The 18,025-nt window shown below is 33.3% G+C and overlaps 1 protein-coding gene across 6 annotated transcripts in view; it reads right to left on the bottom strand.

Moving 5' to 3' along the window:
• The window catches only part of Znf280d (zinc finger protein 280D), a 111,786-nt gene that overhangs the window by 75,645 nt on the left and 18,116 nt on the right, over nt 1–18,025 (bottom strand). For 4 of the 6 annotated variants that reach the window (XM_046460803.2, XM_046460802.2, XM_046460806.2 and 1 more), the window contains exons 2-6: nt 14,556–14,599; nt 11,486–11,632; nt 10,085–10,150; nt 9,850–9,989; nt 2,236–2,353 (exon numbers count right to left, since the gene is read on the bottom strand). In XM_046460803.2, coding sequence (XP_046316759.1) covers nt 2,236–2,353; nt 9,850–9,989; nt 10,085–10,150; nt 11,486–11,632; nt 14,556–14,599 — 515 coding nt within the window. Of the gene's footprint in view, nt 1–2,235; nt 2,354–9,849; nt 9,990–10,084; nt 10,151–11,485; nt 11,633–14,374; nt 14,444–14,555; nt 14,600–18,025 lie in introns of those variants that run through there. The other 2 variants (XM_046460804.2, XM_046460805.2) reach the window with 2 other exon arrangements.

An 18,025-nucleotide genomic window follows, 5' to 3' on the forward strand; every position in this document is an offset into this window, starting at 1 on the left:
AAGCAGTATGGAGATTCTTCAGAAAACTTGGAAGGGAACCACCATTTGACCCAGTTATTCCACTCCTCAGTTTATACCCAAAGGACTTAAAATCTGCATAATAGAGCAATGCAGCCATGTCAATGTTTATAGAAGCTCAATTCACAATAGCTAAACTATGGAACTAGTCTAGGTTTTCTTCAATAGATGAATGGGTAAAGAAAATGTGGTATATATAATTAATGGATTATTACTCAGCTTTAAAGAAGAATGAAATTATGGCATTCGCCAGTAAATGGATGGAGTTGGAGAATATCATGCTAAGAGAAATAAGCCAACCCCGAAAAATCAAAGGCCAAATGCTTTCTCCAATATCTGGATGCTAATTCACAATAAGGTGGGAGGCACTACAGAAGAATAGCATTACCTTAAATTAGGTAGAGGGAAGTGAAGGGAGGGGAGAGGAGGGAAGGTGATGTGGGGATAGGAAGGATCATAGAATGAAACAGACATTATTACTTTATGTATATGTGATGGCATGAGCAATATGTTTCTACAACATGTACACTAAGAAAAATGAGAAATTATATCCCACTGTGTATATCAAAGTGCATAAATGCATTCTCCTGTCATGTATAACTAATTAAAACAAATTTAAAAATTTTAAAAAAAGCCTGGAATAAACTATATTAAAAATTAAAATAAAGGGCTGGGGTTGTGGCTCAGTGGTAGACTGCTCACCTAGCATGCGTGAGGCATTGGGTTCAATCCTCAGCACCACATAAAAATGAAAGAGATATTGTGTGTCCACCTACAACTAAAAAAATAAATATTTAAAAAAAAAGAATTTAAGTAAAATCTCCAAATGGCTGATTCAGGTATGGTGAATGAATGCATAATATAAGAAAAATGAGTATCTCTACTTTGAATAATATCAGAAAACAAAAGTGGAAAGAGGTTAACTGACTAAAAATTCTCCAGATTAGAGGTTCAAACTTACTTCTTTCAAATTACCTTATTTACTGCTCAGACTAAAGTTTCATTCTCTATATCAGAAAACCTGGCTAGAGAATAGGTGTCATTATCCTTACTTTTAAGACGTTTCAAGAATTCATATCTTTTTTATGAATAAAAGTCCATGCGTTTTGTAAAACCAGATTTAGCACAAATATATCCCCATTTCTCTTTGGGTCTTACCTACTTTATTAACTAGAAGTTTACTAGGTATGTAGTGACACCAAGAGAAGTGAGTATCAAATATTGCTGAAAAGAAAAACAGTGGTGTACATCTAAAATCTTAATGACTGACTCATGAGGCTGAGGTAAGAGGATTGAAAGTTTGAGGGCAACTCAACAACAGCTAGTCTCAAGTAAAAATATTTTTTATAAAGCTCTGGGGATACAGTAGCTCAGTGGTAGAATGCTTGCTTAGCACATGTAATGCCCTAGATTCAAATCCTCTATACCACACACAAAAAAAAGGAAAAACATTAAGCATTATTACTATGGAAAAAGAATGGACAGAAGTTGAGTTTGGTAGATTCTTCACACCGATCTGTTTAGTAAACAACCTAAAAACTCCAAAAAAATCATATACATCTCTACTTCATCAAATATTTGAAACACATATAAATTGCCAGTATATAAAGATTAAGTACTTTGATTACAGAAAATTTTCAATAAGACAAAATTCATACTATACAAATGTATTTTAGATTAATGAAGAATTTTGTTATACCCTCAATGAACTTAAAATCTTCTTCAATAGGTAAATTTCATTACTTCTTCAAATAGCATTTACTGAGTATTTACTATGTACAAATCATTTCTTTAATGCGGTTACTTTACACTAACACTTTAAAATCATGTTTTACTATCATATTGAGACCATTTATTGGACTAGAGTGACACTAACCTAATGAAGAAATCAATAATAACAAACACTTTTTCCCCTAAGTGGTCATAGAAACTAATTTTTAAAATAGAATATTTAGGGCATATGAGGACCTCTCTAATTCATATAAATTACTTTAAGGTGTTAAGTTTGGCTCCAAGTGAGAATGAGTTCAAAGAAGTTTAGCCAAGATTTTATATAAAGTTACCCAAAAAGGCATTCAAAAACTATTAGCACAACTCCATGTTACAATATATGAAAGACTTCACAAGAGGGTATGAGCTTCAAAATAGAAAGTTAATTCCATAAGCAAATTCATCAAGTTTCTTTTATAACTTTTTGGAAAAAATACTAATACCAACCTGCTATAGAAAGTGTTGGTCCCCCTTGGTAATGTGATATTCCTGTCTCCTGGGTCAAGTCAAATAGTAACTCTGAAGAATTATTAGATACAACTCGTGATGAGCTCATTATGTAACCCTGTTAAAATATTTCAGAGAAAGAATATTACATTTATTCATTATAGTTATAATTATTTTTCATAAAATTTATAAATGCAAATTAATTATATGCCAATATTCTAAGAATAACCTTTGATGCCTCAATTATTAATAAGCTTAAAAACACAAAGATGATTTCTAATTTGCCAAAATTATAATTTACTAAAACTTTGAAAGCAAGCTAATAGAGCTGGTCTATTCCTGACTAGCCAATTAATTTGAAGGAAAAATTATAGTCCAACATTTTCAAGATAAAAGAAAAGTAAATCCATTTTACATTAATAACAGTGATACACTCTGAGAGGGATTCTAAAAATGCTGTATCACCATCAAAAAGCAAATAATAGAACTGGGCAAAATCTTGGGCTAAACAAGGAGACAAGTATAAAACATATTAACATGGTTATAAAAATTAAAAGCTCTTGTGCCTCTAAAAAATTCTGCATCCTGGTGTCTGGGGTGTGGCTCAGCAGTAAAGCACTTGCCTCCCACATGTGAGGCACTGGGTTCGATCCTCAGCACCACATAAAAGTAAATAAACAAAATAAAGATACTGCATCCATGTACAACTAAAAAATATTTTTTTTAAATCCTGCTTTCAAAATATCAATACAAACAAACAGAAAGGACGAATATATCACACAATATGAATTTTGGAACTATCTTTCTTGACTATAGGTCAGAACTATCTTTTCTGACTATAGGTCAGAAAAGACTGGTCCCCTCACTCTTCCTATCATCCCACAGAAAGCTGTGGTAGGCCAATCTCCCCTTTTATAAGGCAAATATAAAAGCAACCTGGCCAGTAAGAATGCCAAGCAGACAGGGAATAGAACAGAAGTTATTTACAGAAGTGATCTGGGTCAGCAGCCCTGCTCCTAGAGACCAGAGCCTCAAAGGAAATTTCAGCCCTTCCATGAGGAGAAAGGGTGGTTCAAACTAGCAAGAAGATCTCAAGAAAACAGAAGTGAAAAGTATGAGATGAACTATGCTGTGGTCAAATATACAGTAATATATACATTTATATGAAAATATACACATATACTTATTATAAATAATTATGAAAATTGTGGTCAATAAATTTAGGAATATTCAAATAGCATTGTATGTTAAGAATGCTGACACATACACAAAACACACACCACAATATTATGCTCCAATGCCATTTTCATAAAAGACAATCATTGTTGAGAGTAAGCCAGACCACTCTACATGTTGTAATATATAGCAAGCAAGTTTTAAGATTAACAATGCTTAAAAATCAAACTGGAAAAAAAGACAGCTACTTTTAGAAAAAAAAATGGGCAAAGGACATAAACTGAGATAAATCAAACTAAAATGCAATGGCCAATATATTCAAAATACCTTTTTTCCAACATACTAGTCAAAGAAATGCAAATAATAGTGTTTATTGAATTGGCATTCTTCAATACTACAAAATATATAATTAGCGGCTACTCTTAAGAATATCAAGATCAAAAAAAGAATTAATAACTGCAGAAAACATAAGACTAAGAATAAACTACAAGGTGAGATCATGAATAGGATCCTGGAAAGAAAAGGAACATTAATGGAAAAACTGGTGAAATTCTATTAAGGTCTGAGGTTTAGTTCATGTTAATTGCCTGTGATAAAAAGTTAACATTGGGGGAAAATGGGTAAGAGAAATATAGGAACTGTTTGAATTATTTTTTTCTTGTAAGACTAATGATAGAACTGTTATGTCTTATTGATATATGGTTCCCTTAAGCAGTGGGAGGGAGGGGAAGGAAGGGAGCAAGGGAGTAGGAATGATGTGGAATGAGTTAGACATCATTACCCTAAGTATATGTATGAAGACATGAATGGTGTGAAAATACTTTGTGCACAATCAGTGACTTGAAAAATTGTGCTCTATATGTGTAATATGAAATCAACTGCATTCTGCCATTGTGTATAACAAATTAGAATAAATAAATAATTTAATTAAAAAGACTAATGATAGTTTGAATAAAGTTAAAGTTTAAAAATGATGACTGGGGATGTGGCTCAAGCGGTAGCGCGCTCGCCTGGCATGCATGGGGCACTAGGTTCAATCCCCAATACATAAAAATAAAAAATAAAAATATTGTATCCACCTAAAAACTAAAAAAATAAATAATTTTTTTAAAAAATGATGAAACATTCACTACTGGCAAAGTAGGTTATATTTTGGTATAATCTGCATAAAAATGTTAGCAGTAGTTACCAAAGCCTTTAAAAGGTTCACATGATTAAATTATTCTACATTCAAGGATTCATGATAAGGAAATGAAAGTGTAATGGAAAATTATTTATAATAGCAGAAACATTAAAACCTATATCTCCAACAACAGGGGAGTGGTAAAATAAATTGATGGATAATCATGCAACTATTAACATCAAGATTTTGAGAAATAATCAATGATATGATCCAAGTAGAATGTTCAGTAAAAAGTGAAATACATATTGACATATACAACATGGTCCTGATATATTCTCTCTTTTCTAAACTTTCCTCACAAAATACATATTATTTTATAACAAAATTTGAAGTATTTTGTTTATAAATTGAGGGCTGATCAAGTTTAAGAATTTTGCTTTGTTACTAACTTTCCAATTGACACAGGGTTGTTAAGAAGTTATAGAAATAAGTTATTATTGTAACACAAGTAACATCTAGAATTTAGGACCAAAAAGGCAGATATGGATATCTGAGCCTTAAAATGTAGTTTTAAAAAATCAATAATGCCATACTGAACTATAACTAAGCAAAATTTTACTTCAATTTAAATATTTTTTCTAAATATATGCACTTTAAGAATTGAAAATTTCATTTTCTAAAATAGTTCTTTTAACATAAGTATAATAAAGTTAATGCTGTTAAACACTTTTCTAGAAGAAAACTCTGGTTAATTATCACAATTTCAGAGAGCAGGCAATCCACTAATCAACAAATAAATAATTAAAATAATTCTCCAATTGAGAATTTTTAATGAATTATAAAAACAGTCCAGAAAAATGTCATATACAATAATAAGAGTAGAACAAGCACTTTACTGGCATTCAGAAGATTTGCATTTTTATTTAACTATGTAACCTTGGGCAATTCACTTCTGAACTTCAAGTTATTCATCTTCCGACAAATAACAGCCACAATTATGTTTATATGTAATTGCTCGTCATAGTAAATATATCAAGTAGTCATCACAAAAGAACTAATAAAGCCCTTCCTGGTTGAGGAAGGTTCCCAATACAGCACCATTTATTTTGGATGGAGCCGAAATTAGAATCCTGGTCTGACCCTTAAGCTGTATCATACTAACTTTATAAGTAATAATATATTCCATCCCTGCCTACCTGAAAGAGATGATGAAATACAAAGACAGTTCATGGAAAAAGTAAACATACACACATACAAAACATGACATAAAATGGGAAACTATTAATCAATTTATTAAAACCAATGGCTTCCAAAATACAGGGAGAAAGTTCCTTAAATAGGATTCTCAATTCATTCTAGAATACACCTCTATCATTCTTAACTTTATGGAGATCTCTGGGAGTTCTTAAAAATCTATTATTTCCAGGCCCCACCCAGACCAACTGGCAAAACTGTTGTTTTTTTTGTTTTGTTTTGGTTTGGTTTTTTTAAAGAATCCAAGAATTGGGAACCACCAATTGAAGTACTTTGATTTTAAAACTAGGCCTACAAAAACACAACAGTCCAAGTCAAAAAAGTCTCTAGTTTTTAACTTTGTAACATCAAAGATACCACCTGGCTTTGTTATTTTTCCCCCCAAGTTATGTTTGAAATATTTTTATTTATAAACTTCATTAAATAATTGAGTTTTCGCTTTCTCTTTTTCCCCCTAAATGCCAAACAGCTTATGACAATCATGAGAACACCATTAAGTTAATTTGATTCTAACTAACAGCAAATAATTTTTACATTCTGGGTAGCCTTCCACCTCACTTCAAGAAATAGTAGGATGCTGTCAAGATCAGAGTGGCAGATGTTAAGTTTTCCAAAATTCTAATCTTTGCTTGAAAGCTCAAATTTTACCATAATCAAGAAATACTACTATCAGTCATTTTCCTTGAGATGGCAGGTACACTGTGTTCAATTTTGAGGAAGTGATTGCCAACTACCCAAAATTGAAGAACTGTGCCTGGCAGATATATACTAAAGTGGCCGCCACAATTCCCACCTCCTGTTAATCATATCCTGTGTGATTCCCTCCCTTTGTGTAGGACCTCTGACTTGCTTCTAACCAGTAGAATACAGCAAAAGTAATAGGATAAACATGATTTTCTATTCGTAATTACATTACTTCAGACTCTAATGACATTTTGCTAAGGATTCTCCCTTAATACCTTTGAGAAAGCAAGCAGCCAACCTGGGAAGACCCATCTGGCAAAGAATGAACCAAAAAACAGTCAGATACTGAGACTCAGTTTGACAACCTATAAGGAAATGAATGCTACCAACAACCATGTGAACTTGGAAGCAGATACTTCCCCCACAGAGCTTCAGATAAGACTGCAACTTCAGGAACCACATACTGAAAGCGGCCTTGTGAGACCCTAAAGCAGAGGAGCCAGCTAAACCATGATCTGACCCACAGTAATATTACATAAGACTGTGAGATAATGCATGTGTTGTTTTAAGTCACATACATGTGTGATAATGTTGATACAAAAAAATAAATAAATAACACACCATGGTTTGTCAGTCATTGTTTCAAGTAAAAATGGTGTTCTAATTTTTGTTGTAATTAATCTTGGAATTTTATTCCTTTACAATTGCCAAAAAATAAAGATAAAAAATAAAAACAGCACAATAAGGAAGTCTCGCGTCATACAATGTACACAAATGCGCATATATTTTTCAAATTAAATCCATTACTATATTTCTTATAAAGAATTATTTATTGGTTCTTAGGGATTACCTGAAAAATGTAGTCCTGGTCAAAAGGAAAGAAAAGATAAGATGGGGAAAATTTCTGAAGTGTGAAAGATACAATATACTTAGTTGTATAAGTACAAGATTACAGTCCCTGAACAGAGGTCTGCAATCTTGTGCAAAGGACCTACAGTTTCCTCTTCCAAAAGTTATCCTTTACCAGTAAAACCATCAACAACTGCTTGAGGATAGGGTAGGAACCACTCAAACTTGACTGGGCACATTGTAGGAAAAATTTGAGCCCAGGTTTGTGTATCTATACACAGAATGGGTCTGATTATCTATGTTTGGTGTAATGATTCCCTTTCTGCATTTTTGGAGTACTATTCATAAGTATAGGATGCTCTATCTCCATATCACTTGAAATGGAGGACTTGTGTAAAGATATGGTAAGGGACCAGCAAGATCAACAGATACGTAGGAGCACAATACCATCTATTATGCATAAAACTGGATACACAGGGAATAGAGTGAAATGTCAAAGAAACATCCTGGTACACAGGGAAGACAACCAAAAACCAAAAAAACAGCCTTCTTCTATCCATGTGTTATCCAGTAAAACTCTATGCCTGTAGCCACTAAATTACCAGGTAAGGGTTTCATATACCATGCCATAAACAAGGAAAGAAAATTTAGACTAAAAAGAATATAAGACAATAAGAAAAAGATAACTCTTTTAATTCTGGGCTTAAGGAATGAGAATTTCCTAAGATATAAGTAAAACGAACTCAAACTTTCAAATTTTCATACCCCAATTCCATTTATAGTCTAGGTAAGGCATGACCAATATTGAAAGGTAATTAAAATGAAGCAGAAAAATAACTGTTAGTTTCGAAATCCAAAAGGTCATGACCTGGAAACTCACCTGGATCCCTACCCCTTAGACCATCTGGTGCCATCTACCGATTTCATGAAACTTTCAATGAAGTGCTCTGAAAAGGACTTCGCACACCGCTCGAACTGTTAGGCTTAGAAAAGAGCTAATTCTTCTATAAGAATCTACAGTCTTTTAACAAAAGGATTATATATAATTTGGGATTAGTAATATCTAGGGAAAAAGCATTCCAGTATTATGGATTAGGTAGACGTCTTACACATAGTCTCCGCCTTATGGGAGAAAACAGGGGAGGTTCATAACGGTCACCTTTTTCAGGTATAATGAGACGAGAAAAAAACCTATATGCCCTACATGGGGATCACTTCCATTATAAAGCTATTATTAAATATTTAGTTCAAGAATAAATTTGGGAAATGTCTATTTAGATACGATGTTCTATTTTTAAAAAACAGATAGTGTAGCTCGTAATTCAATCACACAAGCACCAAAAGTACACAGACACAGAAGTACTTTATGTATACTATTTCATCACGCAAAATATTTTAAAAGACAAATATTAATGGGTAGAGTTTAAAAATTAATAACATTAATGTTTCATACTTAAACTGGTGTTAATAGATCTTAGTAGTTTCATCAAGGAAATGAGTATTCATATTAGTCACCTACCGTATATTCACAATAAAAAATTTTATTGTGAATATACGGTAGGTGACTAATATGAATACTACTGGTACAGTTTGGTGCCACTACTTTGATTCCCACTTCAGGCATCAGTAGCTTACTCACACCATTGCTTCAACATCATCAATGCAAATGTCAACATAGTAGAAAAGGCAAAATTAGTATCTTCAACTGCGATGACAATATCATTGATTTCCAAACCCAGAGAGTTTTAGGGAACCTCAGAGGACTTCACAGACTATCCATTGAGAACTGATAGAACTAGGCAATGCTTCCAATTTTTAGAAAGCATACATTCATATACAATGTATAGTTATGTGTGTGTACCCACACATAAAGAATGGTTTAGCCTACAATGAAATCTCAGATCCTCGCCAGCTGTGTGATCTTGAGTGAATCATTTAACCTCTATAAGCCTAAGTTTCCTCAACTATAAAATGGGGATAATAACAGCACATACTTCCTAGGGATGCTTAAGAATTAAATAAGATTAATTTATGCATAGCACTTAGCATAAATCCTTATGTATATTAATAGCTCAATAAATGATAACTATTACTATTAACTATTACTTTTTATTAAGGTTTTAAAACTAAACCAAGAAGGTATCTTTTTAGAATAAAAAGCTATGATGGTCTCTCAATAATTTTCCCTATTAAGAACACCTGACCCAGTTTGTGATCTTAAATATTTTGCCATTATGCAATATTCATTATTAATATTTTAACTCATATTTTGATACATAGTTTTCAACATTATATCTATTCAACTTAAGCATATTACCTGACTTATTAATAGGCTGGAGACTTAGTGCCTGCAACTATTACTCTGGGTACTATTTAAGCTATTATAAAAATGGTGACATTTTCTTATGATTTTGCTCTTACTGGATAACTACCTGTGACAGTCCAGAATTTTAACTGAGTACTGCTGATACTGATAAATAATATCAAACATATCCCTGGGCTGACTATGTAGTTTCAAAAACACTTACAGGTTTAGAAAAAGGCTGAACAATAACAGAGCTATCTGAAGATCTAGATTCAGGATGAAAATTTACTGGCGAGGCGGCAACTGGATTTGATGTTGGGTTCGTATAGTGTTGACTTGTAGGCTTGAATGCAGCAGTAATACCTGTATTTTAAAATTACACAATATATTGAATATGTTTCTATTAATTTTGTCAAAATACTTTATTTTAAAATTAAAATAGTACAATAATACTGTACCTCGACTGAGTATGCCATTCTTTATTCCCCTTGAATATGAGCTGGGGTTAACTCTGTTCAAAATATCTAAAAAAATTATATTAATTTTAAAATATGTACCAAGAAAATAGAAATCACAAATTGAAAACAAACAGGTTACTAGAAAGAATATATAAATTATCACTAATTTAAGAACACAGTTAATTTTAACCACATACATCTTTAGCTTCCAAAGAAACAAAAGAAACAAGATTGTTAGCCTTAACTATTTTAAAGAGTAAGCACAACTGTTCTCATTAAAACTCAAGATCCAAAAGCCAGAAGTAAAAGGATGACAAATCTGATTATACACAAGTCAAAACTTTCTGCAAGACAAAGAAATAGTACACATATTCAACAGCAGTCCAACACACAAAAAGAGTCTACATATTTGAAGTGTTCTAAAATGTATTTATATACAATCTACATCTTTCTTTGAATGGTGACAAGGTTGTACAGAAACTTGAGACTCATTCACACTTTTAAGCATTGCCATAGTAAGTTAAGAAAACAGTAATATGCAGGGCACATTACATTCTTTGATAAATTCTCCTGGTTTAAAACAAATGTATAAATAAAATCAGAAAGGATCTATTTTCTCCTTCTACTTGAAATCTATGTTATTTCTCTATACTTCAGACATCTCAGAGTGGATATCTTAGCAAGTATTGGTATCTTTACTCTAACAATATAACAATGTCCAGCCCAATTACTGTATATGAAAGCTAGTAATCCACAGAGGCTATTCTGCCAAAAAGTTAAAAGGATTTAAGTGTGCTAACTGCTACATCATCAAAGTACAGTGGCTATAGGTGATGTCCCTCTTTTTCATGAATATAAGTTGCTGAAAAATGGTTATGGTCAGAATCTACAACCCATCGAGGACTTAAGCCAGAGACTCTGAATCATTCACTGCCTATATACAGTTTTAGCCATGTATGAATGACAATGCAATGAGGCCTAGATGTGAGAACTTCTACCTGAGACTAATATACACTTAGTATATTCCAAATTTTAATCTAAGCATTCCAGATCCTTCCTTATGTAACTGCTAAATGAGAAAAGACAGAAATAAACAGATAAACAGTTTACTCGGATACACAGTTTCACTAGAAATTATTTCCAATCTCAGAAGACCTCCAATGCGACAAGCCAATCTAAGCCTACTTCTCTCTCACACCTCTGATATTTAACCTTTGGCTTCCCTCTAGTCTCCAATCACATCCCCATTTTGATTCTCAAGTTCTTACTGGCCTCCCCCTAATCTCTCATCCCTAACTCCTTACAGTAGAATAAGTACACTGAGTCCCATAAGACATTCACAAGTTTTCCATTAAAAATAATATCTTATAAAATTTGGCTTTAGTAAAAGTAAATGCTTACTGGAAATTGCTGGTTTTGAACTCGATATCTCTCCAACAAAGATGGGCTCATCATCATCATCATCCTCAACTTCTTTTACTTTCTTCTGCCATGGTTCCAGTTCTTCTTCTTCACATTCCATAAAGAGTTCTGCCATTTTAAAATTATCTAATTTTCAAAAGGAGAGAAGTAACCTTATTTTCAAAAAGAAAAATAAAAACATTTTGCGGGGTGAGTCCCAGGTATTGAACTAGCGGGCACTAGACCACTGAGCCATATCCCAACCCTATTTTGTATTTTATTTAGAGACAGGGTCTCACTGAGTTGCTTAACACCTCGCTTTTGCTGAGATTAGCTTTGAACTTGTGATCCTCCTGTCTTGGCCTCCCAAGCTGCTGAGATTGCTGGGATTACAGGCATGCACCACCACCGTGCCTGGCAGTAAAAACATTTTTATAATACCTGATATTGAAGATCTACTTTAACAATTCTAATAGCAATTTCTGAATTGATATTCGTAGTCAGTACCCTGTAATAACAATAAGAAATTCAAACCTCACTAGGATAAAAACTAGTACAATTAAGACAGATTAAGAGGTAGATAGAAAGACAGAAAACGAAAGATATTAGTTATTTACCATAGATAGAAAACTTAGAAATAACAAAATCCAAAGTGAGCTTCAGTAGTACACCTAGATAAACATATTCTATCTAATCATTATCTTTCTAAAGAGATATTAACCACAGGTAGACTAAGACTAAGAAATAACAGGTAGGAAACAAACTAGAATTACTACCAAATTCAGGAATGTTAGGCACAGAGCAAAGCAGGGATAGGTGCTAAATTAAAATACAGAAAATGAGGGAGGCTTATACCAGCCAGAATATATTATATTTTCTCACCTGAAGAAACCGATCAAAGCAATACATACAGTAAATCCCACTTCTCAGAAATTATGACCAAGTACACTGAGCTCCTAAGAAGCACTTAGATATAGATGGAACACCAATAACACCAGGATTTTAGGAAAACCTCCTATCCACAAAAGAAATAAAAATTTCCAGGGTTCTGGCAATATCTTTAATACATCATTTTTAAAAGGTAATTTTTTATTATACTAAAATAATATCATTTCTACTTCTAACTCAAAATTCAAGCAATATTCTACCATAAAACTGAAAGATATCAACTGAAATTATGCTCTGGAGACAGCATACAAAACAAATATTTCAACAAATTAGATGCCATTCTTTTATAAATATATAGAAAAGTATGTCACAAACCATTCCCTGGTATAATATTTAAGTGTTTAGTAATCTACCCATCAAAGGCCTTCCTATTTTTTCAGATGTCATCAACATCACAAACTGACCCCTTCCTTTTATAATTGTACTATTTTACTAGTTAGATAAGAGTTCTTTAAGTTTTTCAACTCAGATCATTAAAAATACTAAAATCTATATCACTTCTGCACAGAGTACCTTACCTTTACAGTCTATATCATTCCAGTCTACAACATAAAAAGGACATGGACTTGAAATCAAATTGAATGGTTCAAATCTTCACTGCCTTGTAATTGTATGACTGAAGAAATTACTTGAAGCTATTTATGATATCTACCTAAGTTTTATATACATTCAAGAAAATGGAAAACACCATGTAAAACATCCATTTTCAACTAGATACTCAACCAATTAATTGCCCGTTTGCACTAATCCTTGGTTCAATTATAACTTCCTCAATAAACCATTATATTTTTATTTTCCTTTGAATTTTGAACTACATTGACAGTCAATATCATTCAATTCAAATGTTAAAATACATGATCTCAAACTACTCTCTTTCTTCACGTCTTAATTTTACATAGCCACAGCCAAATTTAATTCACTGGGAATACATTTCCCCCACAACATTAGATAATCAACATACCCACAGCATGAGATAACGTATAGACAAGGTGAAGTAAGATAGTACCTAATTTTGAAAAATTAGGAAGATCCACTGTGAACTGATAATAAAAGTACTATTTATTTCCAGCTGATATATGTAATGGGTTAAATTGTGTTTTCTCAAAAGCCATATGCTAAATTCCTAACCCTCACTACCTCAGACTATGGCTATATTTATAGATAGACCTTTAGAAATAATTATGTTAAAATAAGGTCACTAGGGGCTGGGTGATAGCTCCGTGGTAGAGCACATGCCTCGTATGCATGAGGCACTAGGTTTGATCCTGAGCACCACATATAAATAAATAAATAAATAATATTTTTTAAAAAGGTCACTTGGGTGGCAATAAAATCCATATAACTGGTGTCTTTTAACAGAAGTGAAAAGTGGGATGCAGGCATATGCATAGAGAGAGGACCATGTGAAAACCTAATGAGAACATGGCTATCTACAAGCCCAAGAGAGAAGCCTGGCCCTCCCCTTGTGGCCCTCTGAAGAAACCACCCCTACCAACAAGTTAATCTTGGCTTTTTAGCCTCAAAAATTATGAGAAAACAAACTTCCATCCTATAAACCACCTAGTCTGTGGTACTTTGTTATGGCAGCCCTAGAGAACTGATAAGAGTATGCAAAGATCTTCCTTGTTCTTTCTCACAGGACTCTGCCATTGTTAAAATATCCAGAATACACTGCAGAGAGAAACGTTAAGGTCACATAGCACCTTTTTAATGTTTTCTAGAAATATTTTTTGTCTATGCATAGAAGAAACACATGAATATACTAAACAGATAGTTATCTCTGTTAACAAAAAGAATAAAGTTCACTTCTACTTTACTTTTTTATATGAACATTTGCTACTCCAACAATTTTAAGTTTTTAAGAAAAAGTCCTCCACCATCTCTTGAAGCAGTTAAACAAAAGCCATACACACTGTCATCTGTTGTGGCCACAACACTTACCTTTTGGTTGAAAAGGGTTGTCGCCCATCAAGTTGCAGAGCTGATTTTCTGTAAATTGTCACCTAAGTACTGATACATGAGATCAGTCAATTTTATGAATCATTTTAAAGAAGACTAAATATTAAAACATGGAACTTGGGATTAAGAAATTATTGGGGAGAATTTTGATCTTAAAACTCACCATGTGACTCCAAACAAGGCAGCAAGTTATATCTGTTTTCCTTCCTGTAAAATAAAGATATATTATCATTAGGGTGGGGTAATTAAACTACAATAAACTCTTTTTTCCTATAAAAAGCTCAATTTTTAAGTTGGATATGTTTGATATATACATAACTCATATAACTGATTCATCCCTAAATAAACCCAATTAAATAAATAAAATGGTGGTTGTAGTAAGCACTTAATAATTGAACAAATGAATTACTAAATAAAAACAATTTTTAAACAATATTCTCTCATAAAAACTAGTAATCAATCACCTCATGATGTATTGTTTAGTAAATCTGACTTTTCAAATGCCAATTGGCATTCATCTTTATTACCTACTTTTCACGTTTCAGAAATGTAATAATTTCTGTAAGAAAACAAAAGTTAAAATAAATTCTAGTTTATTATTCTATTTTTTTAGCAACTGAAAAGGAACAAAAACTTGGTTGGATACATTTCATCATAGATTGATACATTCAAAATATAACTACTGAGATCCACCCACACTGGGCGCACAGGGCCCAGGAGAGCAGTCTTTTCCCAGCGGGGCAGACACTCGCCATAGCCAAGCCTCTGGTGCAGGACCCCCGTCTGACCAGTCAACTACTGCAGGAGCTCAGATCCAGCCCAGACTGCCACTCCAGCGCACTGGGTTCAGGCTCTGAGTAGGTCGGGTTCACCCCTCCCCCAGCGAGGCAGACACCTCCAGAGCCTAGCCTTTAGCACAAGACCACCTCTTCCTACCAGCAGACTACCACAGGAGGTCAAGCCTAGTGGCCCAGATCCACCCACACCAGCTTCTGCAGGGCCCAGATCCAGGATGCAGTAGCATCCATTGAGGGTCTGGAAGCCCAACATCAAGGTGAGGTACAGATAATCTGCACAGGTACCACAAGAATATAGGGAAGAAACTGTAATGTCTCAGATCCACACTGCAAGAAAGGAAGACACATAGACAACATGAAAAAACAAGAGAGGAAAGTGCCCCAAACAAGACAGGACACTATAATAACAGAACCTATGGACAGCGAAGTTGATGAAATGTCAGAGAAGGAGTTCAGAAGGTTCATAATCAAAATGATTTGTGAATTAAAGAATGACCTAAATGAGCAAATACAAGCACAAATTGATCACTCCAACAAAGAAATAGGAGAGCAAATACAGGTAGCAAAAGATTGTTTCAAGATAGAGATAGAGACTCTGAAAAAAAAAAAAAAAAGTCAAATCCTTCAAATGAAGGATAGCTTAAATCAAATAAAAAACTCAATAGAAAGCATAACCAACAGACTAGATCACTTGGAAGAAAGAATGTCAGATAATGAAGACAAAGTATACAATCTGGAAAATAAAGTTGACCACACAGTGAAGAAAGTTAGAAACCATGAACAGAACATCCAAGAATTATGGGACAGCATCAAAAGAACAAATCTAAGAGTTACTGAGATAGAGAAAGGCACAGAGTTTCAAGCCAAAGGAATGCGCAATCTCTTGAATGAGATAATATCAGAAAATTTCCCAAGCATGAAGAACAAATTGGAAAACCAAATACAAGAGGCTTACAGGACACCAAATGTACAAAATTACAACAGATGTACACCAAGGCACATTATAATGAAAATGCCTAACATACAAAAAGAATAAGGATAGAATCTTAAAAGCCACAAGAGAGAGGAATCAGATCACATATAGGGGGAGACTATTCTTATCTCAGCAGATTTTTCAACCCAGACCTTCAAAGCCAGGAGATCGTGGAACAACAAATACCAAACTCTGAAAGAAAATGGATGCCAACCAAGAATCTTATATCAGCAAAACTAAGCTTTAGATTTAATGATGAAATAAAAACCTTCCATGATAAAAAAAAAAAGAGTTAAAAGAATTTACAACTAGAAGGAGAGACAAAACTCAAATCACTAACATACATGATGAAAAAGGAAATATCACAATAAACACTACGGAAATACAGAAGATAATTAGAAATTATTTTGAAAACGTATACTCCAATAAAATAGAAAATATTGAAGGCATCGATGAACTTCTAGAGTCATATAATGTGCCCAAATTTAAGTAGCATGATATACACAATTTAAACAGATCAATTTCAAGTGATGAAATAGCAGACGCCATCAAAAGTCTACCAACCAAGAAAAGCCCAGGACCGGATGGATTCACAGCCGAGTTCTACAAGACCTTTAAAGAAGAACTAATACCAATAATCTCCAATTTATTTCAGGAAATAGAAATTGCTGATGATATGATTCTATACCTGGAACACCCTAACTAGTTTTCTAGTTTTCCACCAGAAAACTCCTAGAACTAGTAAATGAATTCAGCAAAATATTATCAGTGAGAAATCCTCAGAAAGGGAAATGAGGACAACTACCCCATTCTCGATAGCCTCAAAACTAAATAAATAAATACATAAATAAAATACTTGGGAATCAACTTAATGAAAATGATGAAAGAACTATATAATGAAAATAACAGAACTCTAAAGAAAGAAATCAAAGAAGATCTTAGAAGATGGAAAGATCTACCTTGCTCTTGGATAGGCAGAATTAATATTATAAAAATGACCATATTTCCAAAAGCACTAAACAGATTTAATGCAATTCTGATCAAAATCCCAATGGCATTCCTCATAGAAATAGAAAAAGCAATCATGAAATTCATCTGGAAAAATAAGAGACCCAGAATAGCTAAAGCAATCCTTAGCAGGAAGAGAAAAGCAGGTGGCATCACTGTACTAGACCTTAAACTATACTACAGAGCAATAGTAACAAAAACAGCATAGTATTGGCAACAAAACAGACTGGTAGACCAATGGTACAGAATAGAGAACATAGAGACTAACCTCCAAAACTACAATTACCTTATATTAGACAAAGATAAGAACATGCATTGGAGAAAAGACAGTCTCTTCAACAAATGGTGCTGGGAAAACTGGAAATCCATATGCAACAAAATGAAATTAAACCCCTATCTCTCACCATGCACAAAACTCAACTCAAAATGGATCAAGGATTTAGAAATACAATCAGAGACCCTATATCTAACAGAAGAAAAAGTAGACTCTAATCTCCATCATGTGGGATTAGGCCCCAACTTCCTTAATAAGACTCCTATAACATAAGAATTAAAATCAAGAATCAATAATGGGATGGAATCAAACTAAAAAGTTTCTTCTCAGCAAAAGAAACAATCTGTGAGGTGAATGGAGAGCCTACATCTTAGGAGCAAATCTTTACCCCTTACACATAAGATAGAGCACTAATCTCTATTATATAAAGAACTCAGAAAACTAAACACCAAAAATATAAATAAACCAATCAATAAATGGGCCAAGGACCTGAAGGGACACTTCTCAGAAGATGATGTACAATCAATCAACAAATACATGAAAAAATATTCATCATCACTAGCAATTAGAGAAACGCAAAT

Source organism: Marmota monax, unplaced genomic scaffold, assembly GCF_021218885.2.
Source record: "Marmota monax isolate L192 unplaced genomic scaffold, Marmota_monax_Labrador192_F-V1.1 WCK01_AAM20220418_F8-fsc00001, whole genome shotgun sequence".
In the NCBI taxonomy this organism is placed as follows: domain Eukaryota; kingdom Metazoa; phylum Chordata; class Mammalia; order Rodentia; family Sciuridae; genus Marmota; species Marmota monax.